An 11,338-nucleotide genomic window follows, 5' to 3' on the forward strand; every position below is an offset into this window, starting at 1 on the left:
CAGAGTCCTATTTTTACATTTTGAGTTTAAGTGAAATGCGCTCCAAGCAAAGCAGTGGTGCTGAAAAGGAACTTTGTACTGTTATTAATCGATTTGATTTGATTTCTGATGTACTTCAATAAAGTTCACTATTGTCGTATTTCAACCTGACTGGTTGCACTTTATTTCACGGTACATAAACTACCTGCTATTTTTAAACAAATAACATGCTAAATACATAACAAAAACTTAAGAATGACATGCTTGTTTCTGATCTTTTCATATTTTCCTCCCGTTCCCAGGGGCTGGTTGGTGGGGATCACCTTCTTCATTCTGGGCCTCGGGACGCTGCTACCATGGAATTTCTTCATGACCGCCTCCATGGTAAGCCCAACCTGACATGTCTTCATAACAACAGGTTCAGGGTCAGATAGTTATTCACCACCCTAAAGGCTACAGTCAGGATTAGGGCAAGGTAGATCTGATCCTAGATCTGTAGCTTTGGGAAATGTTTGTATTAAATTTTCCCAAAGCTACAGATCGAAGTGCAGATCTACTTTGGCTCGGGTTCAAGTGCAATACTGTATGTGTCATGCCCAAGTAGAGCATTGGGTTTCTTAAGGAATTATCTTGGAAAAGTCGTTTTTAAAAAGCAGCCTCTGAAAGTCAGATGTTGTTTGTATTTGTTCTGCATGTGTATTGTACATAGAGGATTAGCTGAGTTGTTGGTATGTTCAAGTCAAGTATTTTGTCCGAGAGGGATTTAATGTGACTGGCCCCCTGTTGTTATGTAGTCTTGGTGTCCACTAAGTATCTGTATGTTGAAGTTAACCCCTTATGGTGTGGTTGGAGACCCCCTTAAGCTATAGAACATCACATGAGTATTCCACTTTGGAGCTGTGTGTGTGTGGCCTAGCCTCTAAGGCTAAGCTCGCTGTATGTTCAAATGTCAAACCCCACAACTCGTAGGGTTAGCTCATAGGGTTAGCTTTGATTCTTGGTATACAGTACATGTTTGTAGAATGACTAGACCTATTTGTATAGGAACAAGTGACGTGTGACCACTGATGTACCATTACTGTATGTACTTAGCCGATAGCAACTAACAACCATATCGATTGTTGATGTAAACTGGGTCATCTCTTGAGTCCCGTGTGGCTCAGTTGATCGGGCATCCCTGTAACGTACCAACATGTGGATAAAAGTGTTTGCAAAAAGACTATTTTTATCTCTTCTGTCAACAGTATTTCAATAGACGCCTCAACAAGACAGAATGGAGCAACGGCACGGTGGTGGTCCAGAAAGAGTACTACTTCAACAACTGGATGACTCTGCTGTCCCAGCTCCCCCTGCTGCTCTGCACTCTGCTCAACTCCTTCTTCTATCAGCGGTGAGACAGCACTTCTTCTCTCAGGTCTACATGTCCTCCAAATGCTAAACAAACACGTTTTTTTTACTGCATACTTGGCTGACAATCTAGTATGTGTGTGTGAACAACCTTTTTTTGTGTTGGCCATTTTATTCAACTGCAAATAGGTGCAAAAAAGCTAATATGCTTTGTGATAGAGTGGATTTCTAGGTTGGCCTCAGTTTAAAGTAAAAAGTAAAAATTTGTAATATTGCATGAAGGTGGTGTGTTGCTGTCTAATCCAGTGAGATTGTGAACGAACCTTTTTTAAATTTGTGCGTAGGATATCAGAGATGGTGCGGATAGCGGGCAGCCTGGTCTTCATCCTCGTCCTCTTCATCCTCACTGCCATCCTGGTCAAGGTCACTATGGAGGAGGACTGCTTCTTCTCTGTTACCATGGCGACCATCTGGTTCATCAACTGTGAGTAGGACGTGGTTGTATGGGGGGGGGGGTCATTGTGGTGTGTGTGTGTGTGTGTGTGTGTGTGTGTGTGTGTGTGTGTGTGTGTGTGTGTGTGTGTGTGTGTGTGTGTGTGTGTGTGTGTGTGTGTGTGTGTGTGTGTGTGTGTGTGTGTGTGTGTGTGTGTGTGTGTGTGTGTGTGTGTGTGTGTGTGTGTGGAAGAGAAACCATTTGTCACAAGATGTGTGTGATGGCATTAATATAGTGTGTATGAGTAAGGTTTGCGTGTGTGTGGGCAGGAGGGGATGGTATCATTAACTGTTTGTTGATGATGTGTGCTATATTATTAACCCTGTCTCTCTCTCTCTCTCTCTCTCTCTCTCTCTCTCTCTCTCTCTCTCTCTCTCCTTGTAGCGTTTGGAGCGGTGTTACAGGGCAGTCTGTTTGGCCTGGTGGGCTTGCTGCCTCAGAGGTACAGCGCTGTGTTTATGAGTGGCCAGGGGCTGGCCGGCACCTTCGCTGCTCTCGCCATGCTGGTCTCCATAGCCAGTGAGTCACACACACAAACCAATATATCAAATATACAAAGAAATACTTGGAAATAAACACGCACCGCTCACATCAGATATGCTCAGTGGCTGACTAGCAAATCATTCAAATGCGGCAAGTAGTCAAGTGAGTATGATGTGGCCTTTGCAACTTCACTTGGAATTGACCTCTCCATTTTCTTTCCTGTGTGTGTGACAGGTGACACCGACCTTGAGACGGCTGCGTTGGGTTACTTCATCACTCCTTGTGTAGGAACCCTGCTCACTCTCCTCAGCTACCTCCTCCTGCCTCGCCTGGTGAGTGGCTCAGCACTACGAAGCCCCAGGACTGGAATGTAATAGATAGATATATATCACACGTTGGGCCTCAGAACAGACCCTGTATCCCTCGGGACTACAGCCAAGTTTTATTTTGTAACGTTGACGCAGGGAGACAGGAAACAGGTGCAGTTAGTGAGTTAAATGACAACAAAAATGGACCGATAACAAAAAACAAGAGCAGCGTCTGACATGGAAACACAAACATACTATCCGATGACTGATAACAAACGAGTGCCATATAAAGGGTGAGTAATCAAGGGAGTAATGAAGTCCAGGTGTGACTGATAATGAGACGCAGGTGTGCGTAATGACGGTTGCCAGGTGTGCGTAATGACGGTTGCCAGGTGTGCGTAATGACGGTTGCCAGGTGTGCGTAATGACGGCTGCCAGGTGTGCGTAATGACGGTTGCCAGGTGTGCGTAATGACGGTTGCCAGGTGTGCGTAATGGCAGTTGCCAGGACATGTGGTTAGTAGACCGGCGACATCCAGCATCAGGGAGTGGGAGTGACATATCTAAAGAATCTGTGTCGCAGGTTGGGCTTGTAGCTGACCAGTACAGCATTACTATGTTTCATCGAAGGAATCCATGTTCAAGTTCGGCGAATGTTCTGTCTGTCTCATTTGTCCTCTGCTCCGGTCTCATCTAGGAGTTTGCCCGGTTCTACTTGGACAAGAGCAGGAGCTATGAGGTGGAGACCACAGACGAGCTGCTGAAAGGTGAGGTTGCTGAAAGCTGCTGAGAGGCCTATTCATTTTATCCTCCTATACATCTCAATAACCATCCAGTACAGTGCGGCCTGTCACTGCTAGTATTCCCCTTTAAACTCAGGGGGCCTGTATGTATCAAGCATTTCAGAGTAGGAGTTTGGATCTAGCATCAGGTCCCCATGTCCATGAGGGTTATTGGCTGCCACCTGCCCTCCATCGAGATCCTGCACGACTCCAGGACAAGGAAGTGTGCAGGAAAGATATTTGCTGACCCCTTCCACCCCGGTCACCCCCTCCTCCAACAATTCCCCTCTGGCAGGCAGTTCAGATCACTCATGACCAAAACCTACCCACCACCTTAACAATGCCCGCGGGCTGTGGCCCTCACTAACTGTAGTAGTCTGGTGGGCACATGCCCCAGAAACTAGTGTCATGTTCTTCCTCACCTGGCAGAGAGGGACACGGAGCAGAACGGCAAGCTGAAGGGCAAGGCCAACGGCTCATTGGCCAATGGTGATGCCAGCGGCGAGGAGGTGGAGGTAGAGGAAGGCAGTCCCAAGCATAACTTCCTTCCCCTGGAGCAGGCTGAGGACAGGAAGTCCACCGTCATGGAGGTGTTCAAAAAGGTAACGCTGACCTCTGTTATTACTCAGCTGTGTGTGTGTGTGTGTGTGTGTGTGTGTGTGTGTGTGTGTGTGTGTGTGTGTGTGTGTGTGTGTGTGTGTGTGTGTGTGTGTGTGTGTGTGTGTGTGTGTGTGTGTGTGTGTGTGTGTGTGTGTGTGTGTGTGTGTGTGTGTGTGTATATATAGATATATATATATAACTCAAAAAAGAAACGTCCCCTTTTCAGAACCCTGTCTTTCAAATATAATTCTTAAAATCAAATTAACTTCACAGATCTTCATTGTAAAGGGTTTAAACACTGTTTCCCATGCTTGTTCAATGAACCATGAAAAATGAATGAACGTGCACCTGTGGAACGGTTGTTAAGACACTAACAGCTTACAGACGGTATGCAATTAAGATCAGTTATGAAAACTTAGGACACTAAAGGGGCCTTTCTACTGACTCTGGAAAAACACCCAAAAGAAAGATGCCCAGAGTCCCTGCTCATCTGCGTGAACGTGCCTTAGGCATGCTGCAAGTAGGCATGAGGACTGCAGATGTGGCCAGGGCAATAAATTGCATACTGCAATAAATTGTCCGTACTTTGAAACGCCTAAGACAGCGCTACAGGAAGACAGGACGGACAGCTGATCGTCCTCGCAGTGGCAGACCACACATAACAACACCTGCACAGAAACGGTATATCCGAACATCACACCTGCGGGACAGGTACAGGATGGCAACAACAACTACCCGAGTTACATCAGGAAAGCACAATCCCTCCATCAGTGCTCAGACTGTCCGCAATAGGCTGAGAGAGGCTGGACTGAGGGTTTGTAGGCCTGTTGTAAAGGCAGGTCCTCACCAGACATCACCGGCAAAAAACGTCGCCTATGGGCACAAACCCATCGTCGCTGCACCAGACAGGACTGGCAAAAAGTGCTCTTCACTGACGAGTCGTGGTTTTGTCTCACCAGGGGTGATGGTCGGATTCACGTTTATTGTTGAAGAAATGAGCGTTACACTGAGGCCTGTACTCTGGAGCGGGATCGATTTGGAGGTGGAGTGTTCGTCATGGTCTGGGGCGGTGTGTCACAGCATCATCGGACTGAGCTTGTTGTCATTGCAGGCAATCTCAATGCTATGTGTTACAAAGAAGACATCCTCCTCCCTCATGTGGTACCCTTCCTGCAGGCTCATCCTGACATGACCCTCCAGCATGACAATGCCACCAGCCATACTGCTCATTCTCTGCATGATTTCCTGCAAGACAGGAATGTCAGTGTTCTGCCATGGCCATTGAGCACGTCTGGGACCTCTTGGATTGGAGGGTGAGGGTTAGGGCCATTCCCCCCAGAAATGTCTGTGAACTTGCAGGTGTCTTGGTGGAAGAGTGGGGTAACATCTCACAGCAAGAACTGGCAAATCTGGTGCAGTCCATGAGGAGGAGATGCACTGGAGTACTTAATGCAGCTGGTGGCCACACCAGATTCTGACTGTTACTTTGATTTTGACCCCCCCCTTTGTTCAGGGACACATTATTCCATTTCTGTTAGTCACATGTCTGTGGAACTTGTTCAGTTTGTCTCAGTTGATGAATCTTGTTATGTTCATACAAATGAACACATGTTAAGTTTGCTGAAAATAAACGCAGTTGACAGTGAGAGGACATTTATTTTTTTGCTGCGTTATATAATTTTTTATTTTATATATATTTTTTATATATGGCTCTGGTCTATAGTCCAATTCCCTACCCTTTTCCCAAAGTGTACACTTGTTCACTCCCCTACATGCATTTGGAAGTAGTGTAAGCATGGACTAAACATTTCCACCATATTTTTTACCTTGTCCCTGTCTCTCTTCAGATATGGGTGATGGCGTTCTGTGTGGTTTTTGTCTTCACCGTCACTCTCGCTGTGTTTCCTGCCATCACTGTGGACGTCAAAACCATATACCCTGGGAAATGGGGTATGTATACTCTCTTTGATAAATATGTTTCAAAAGGGTTCTTCGGCTGTCTCCATAAGAGAACCCTTTCTTTTTCGCACCATTTTGTATACTGTATGCATGTCATGAGACTTAAACCCACCTATTAACCACCTCTTTCTCCCCATCAGAGTCCTATTTCATCTCTGTGTGTTGCTTCCTCATCTTCAACGTGTGTGACTGGATCGGTAGAACCGTCACCACCGTGTTCCAATGGGTAGGTTTCTGATTAATTTGATCTGTGTGGATTGTCATTTTATTACACACTTGATAGGATCACGATGGATTAGATTTCTGTAACATTTTTCCAAGCTTCCCAGGGTTTTTATAATCCTCTACAAATTGAAATTCTCTCACTTTCTACCCCTGCACGAAAGCTTGAGTTATTACTCGTATTACATTTAGTTGTTATTATTACTTTGTCTTACCAGTAACATTTCTCTCTGTGTTTGTTCCGCAGCCTCCCAAGGAGAGTCGTCTGTTCCCGGTGCTGGTGGTCTCCAGGGTGGTGTTTGTTCCCCTGCTGATGCTCTGTAACGTCCAGAGCCGCTCCTACCTCCCCGTCCTCTTCTCCCACGACGCTGTCTTCGCCTTCATCATGATACTCTTCTCCCTCTCCAGCGGCTACTGCGTCTGCCTGTCCATGTCCTACGCCCCACAGTGAGTAGAAGTAACACACACGGCGGCAGCTTACCCGGCAGGTAGCCTAGCGGTTAGGGCCGCTGGTTCAAGTGCTCGACCGACCTCACTAATGCTCTTGTGGCTGAATGGAAGAAAGTCCCAACAGCAATGTTCCAACATCTAGTGGAGGTGCTTTGCTGGTGACACTGTCAGTGAGTTATTTAGAATTCAAGGCACACTTAACCTGCATGGCTACCACAGCATTCTGCAGCGATACGCCATCCCATCTGGTTTGCGCTTAGTGGGACTATCATTTGTTTTTCAACTGGACAATGACCAAACACCCCTCCAGGCTGTGTAAGGGCTATTTGACCAAGAAGGAGAGCGATGGCCTCCACAATCACCTGACCTCAACCTAATTGAGATGGTTTGGGATGAGTTGGACCTCAGAGCGAAGGAAAAGCAACCAACAAGTGCTCAGCATACGTGGGAACTACTTCAAGACTGTTGGAAAAGAGAATGCCAAGAGTTTGCGAAGCTGTCAAAGGCAAAGAGTGGCTACTTATCCCAAATATCAAATATATTTTGGTTTGTTTAACACTTTTTTTGGTTACTACATGATTCCATATGTGTTATTTCATAGTTTGATGTCTTCACTATTATTGTACAATGTAGAAAATATGAAAAATTATATTTGAAAGAAAAACCTTTGAATGAGTAGTTGTCCAAACTTTGGACTGGTACTGTACATACAATCATCATATACGCTGCTGCTACTCTGTTTATCATATATCCTGATGCCTCTTCACCTTACCCGTATACATATCTACCTCCATCACTCCAGTATCCCTACCCATTGTAAATATGGTATTGGAACTGACCCTGTATATAGCTGACTTACTTTCTTGTGTTCTTATTTCTATTGTGTTTTTGTTCTACTTCACTTTATTAAATAGTACTACTGATACGGATTACTGCATTGTTGGGCAAGAAGGACATTTCCCTGTACCTGCATACTGTATCTATGTGTATGCCGCCTGGCTCATCATCAGATCTGTCAGTATGCATCATCTTTCTCTCTGTCCTCCCAGGCTGGTGGCGTCCAAAGATGCAGAGACGGCTGGGGCCCTGATGACTTTCTTCCTGGGCCTGGGCCTCTCCATCGGGGCTGGCTTTTCTTTCCTGCTGCGTCTACTGGTCTAGACAGGCACACCAGAGGGACCACCACCATCCGTCGCCAGTCCCTGTTTCGAACGACGGTCGCCTCCATGGCCATTCATGAATTGAGTGACCACTGCCACCAAATGCCATATTTTTTTAATACCTAGAAGGACCTAGGCTGGGAATAGAGAGCTGCCTGCATATAAAGCCTGCATCAAAAAAATGAATATAGTACTGACCACAATAGATATTCTACAAGGGATTTGAGTATTACCTCTCCATCTGCCACATACATATACTATACTCACTGAAATAACTGAGAGAACGGCGTTAGGAGCCGACTTTAAGGGAATAATGCGACATGAATGCTAGCTACCTACTTAACAAGTGGTTTACAGTGATAAGAATGCATCACTGGTTGCCTCTCGGAGTAATGGACACAGTCAGTGCCAGACCGCTCTAAACATGGGTTGTTTTCGTTATTTTTGAGTTGGACCATTTTAAGGATTTCTTTTGTGTTTTTGTATAAAGTTATTTGTTTTCTTAGCTTTAGAGCTTTTTATGTAAGGCGTTAACTTGAGGCCAAGTACTGTAGCTGTGTGAGTGTTTGGAGAGCTAATGTATTGTTACATTAAGTAGTTCCATTATATTTATAATCCTGCCGAGAAACGACAGAGCAAATCATACGGCTACCGGCTCTGAAGTTGATTTACTTATTCTTTTCAACGGAGCATTTTATTTGATTTAAAACGTATATTTCGGTTTTATTTACACATCAGAACAAAGTTACCACGTTACACAGAAAACATGGACATTAGTCTGTCGACATCAGCACATTCCTAACCTTTTAGCCCGTTGGAGTGGAGAGGAGCACTCAGTAGAGTGAAACAGATGTCATGTACAGATAAAAAAAAAATATTCACCATTCCACGTTACAAGATGATCGTGTCTGCTCAATTATGTTACCTTTCGATCTGTGACTCATCGTTTCCCACCACCTGACCTAGGTGTCGCAGTCATCCGATTGGCCTATGTCTGACTCACTTCCTGTTTACGTGAGGATAATGGCCCAGTAGGACTTTTTTTTTTAGAAACAAAATATGTTTGATAGGACCACTCCAGCCCCCTGTTAGCCAAGCAGCTTCTGTTTTTATTTATTTTTACGAGGGCAGGTGGGTTATGGGAGCCTAACCATATTCCTAACCCATTCCTGTCCTCTTGTTCTAAGGGTAGCGTTGAGTCTGACCTTAACACCATTCCGCTTGGCCAACCTACCGAGTCACTTTGTTTAAATATAATTTTTGCCTTAATGTGGTGTACAAAGGCGTGCTGTTCCAGCTTTTTCAAAAGGAAAGACCCAGGCTTCGTGCTTTGTCGTAAGCAGGGTGTGTTTGTCCCTATGTAATTAAATGTTTAACTTCTGACAATGACCACGAAAAGAGTGGCAGCTATTCTGTAGTGTTGATGAGGTGAATTGGTTGGATCTAAAGTAACGATTTTGTTTCGCTGTTGGTCATTTTACTAGAGTAAACTATAGTGTTTGAAGTAGGATTACAAACTAGAATGGCTGCTAGCTGTCTTTGTTTGAGGCGTTGGCTCTGGGCAAGGTGTCTGTATCTGCCAATCTGTGAGCTTCATACTTCATAGTGTCACACAGACAGTGGGAGTACGAGCTAAACTGCATTACAGTAGGCCATTATAGGGCCTTACATTTGAAGACATTGCCATAACACTAAATCACAATTCGAGACACAATTCTCTGGCGATTTTTCATTTCTTGAATGTGTCATGGCCAAGATGACTGACTTGGAGTTAGATTTTACATTTTTAAACTGCCAGTATAAAGAGTGCCATGAACATAAATGACAACAAATTACTTTATTTTCTAAAACTGGGCTTTCAAGCTATAGATTTTTAGGACTATAAATGTATTTATTTTTGCCCATTCCAATTTTCTTCTAGAAATGAACGCAATCATTAGAAATTTACAAACTATTGCATGAACCATTTTTGCGTGTTTGCTCTTTTTTGGTTTCTAGACTTTCTCCATTACTCTTATTTTATTGTCCATAGTTTTGTTTAATGCTCTGGAACGTGTGACTTCTAAGTGTTGTTTTTTTAACCTTCCACTTTGGGCTGTGTCAAGGTGTAGTTTATACATTGCGTAGTCTGAGCAGAATTACTGTTTTACCTCAATTTGCAACTAAATCCGTAGTTTGAATGCCACCTTTTCTAGAAGCTGTTTCATTTCCCCTACATTTTCCCCCGCGTTGGGCCACCCTAGCAATTCGAGTTAGAGCCAATGAGCTTCAGCCCCTCGCCATTCGAGTGACAGCTAGCAAGATGCACACATAGCAGAGGGAGAGCCATGACGTGGGGTACATATCTGCACGTGACGTGGTACGCAATTTTCGGGAACTGCTTTTGGCTCATGAGCGCTACTTTCACAACTACTAGCTAAAAGGTATACTAGCTAAAAGGTATACAAAAGTACCGGAGAATCTCCATTCTGATTTGATCAAGGTGTATGAGTGAGTTTTCGGAATGGAGTGAACTAAGTCATAAATTAGGTACCTGTGCATAAAGTGTTGAGTGAAACAGCCGTTTGGTTTCAAAAGGGCTGGACGAAGGGCTGATGTAGACAATGGCCCTGTTTGAATACACCCCAATTCTCCACCCTTCTCCCAAAGTGTGCACTTTCTTGCATTGGCGTTAACAGTAGTGGAAAATCCCTCCAACCAATGTTTTTAAATCCATGGCGAGGAGTGTGCAAGTGTACACTTCAGGAAAATGGTGGAGAATCGGAACCATTTACTATGACTTATTTCTGGCAGGAGTCAGGACTCGGGGTCATGACCTTGTCTGAATGATTTAACATGGGATTGTCGTCACAATGAGGTCGTATACTGTGGATCACCGTTGACAGCCTAGAGTTGCGTAATAACACATTACTTTGAGTAGGAAATACTGACACATAGCAAAGGCCAAGAGTCCGACATACTTTTAAATAACCTCCTCTTTAGGAAGCGAGACCAGATCGAGGGAATAGTGATTCAATTATTAGTTGTAGATAGTTAAAATAATACCTGTTGTAAAAGTACTTTAGGCACTAAGCCGTAACGTGGTTTTTGAGACCCCGGTTATGAGAAGAGAGTCTTCTCAGGAATATAAATGCCATTGTTACATACATGTTACTGTACAGTGTTTTAATACAATTTCAACTTTTGTTTTAATGGCGCCACAATCATGCCAATCAGTTTGTTAGGCTGTGGCTGTGAGCAGGGATTTGATCTGTCAGGATCGTACTGTATGATTGGGCAACAAACATTTAACGTGCGCTACCACAGCGAAGGGAATCGTGGCTCTGTGTGTATATGCATGCATTGGCGTAGTTTATTCTGTGTTGAGGAATTTGACTTGCTGTTGGGATAGTTTCTGATGACATTAAATGGATTGTTTTTAGATTTTGGTTCATGTCTTTGTTCAGTACTTGAGTGGACATCGAAACAAACAAGGATTAATGGAGTAGGTGTTCTATTTGCTTCTGCATGGAAGGCACTATCAATAAAAATATTTTAAAAAACAGACCATGTAATC

General features: G+C 44.2%; 1 protein-coding gene across 2 annotated transcripts in view; it reads left to right on the forward strand.

Annotated features, from left to right (window-relative positions):
- LOC124008534 (equilibrative nucleoside transporter 2-like) overlaps window positions 1-11,326 on the forward strand; it is a 28,241-nt gene extending 16,915 nt beyond the window's left edge. For both annotated transcript variants that reach the window (XM_046319876.1, XM_046319877.1), the window contains exons 3-13: window positions 282-363; window positions 1,224-1,369; window positions 1,671-1,810; window positions 2,204-2,338; window positions 2,537-2,634; window positions 3,307-3,376; window positions 3,821-3,993; window positions 5,839-5,941; window positions 6,091-6,176; window positions 6,420-6,619; window positions 7,672-11,326. In XM_046319876.1, coding sequence (XP_046175832.1) covers window positions 282-363; window positions 1,224-1,369; window positions 1,671-1,810; window positions 2,204-2,338; window positions 2,537-2,634; window positions 3,307-3,376; window positions 3,821-3,993; window positions 5,839-5,941; window positions 6,091-6,176; window positions 6,420-6,619; window positions 7,672-7,783 — 1,345 coding nt within the window. In that variant the 3' untranslated portion in view covers window positions 7,784-11,326. The remainder of the gene's footprint in view (window positions 1-281; window positions 364-1,223; window positions 1,370-1,670; window positions 1,811-2,203; window positions 2,339-2,536; window positions 2,635-3,306; window positions 3,377-3,820; window positions 3,994-5,838; window positions 5,942-6,090; window positions 6,177-6,419; window positions 6,620-7,671) is intronic.
- The last annotated feature ends 12 nt before the right edge of the window (window positions 11,327-11,338 follow it).

The sequence above is a fragment of the Oncorhynchus gorbuscha genome, linkage group LG21 (assembly GCF_021184085.1).
Source record: "Oncorhynchus gorbuscha isolate QuinsamMale2020 ecotype Even-year linkage group LG21, OgorEven_v1.0, whole genome shotgun sequence".
NCBI lineage: Eukaryota > Metazoa > Chordata > Actinopteri > Salmoniformes > Salmonidae > Oncorhynchus > Oncorhynchus gorbuscha.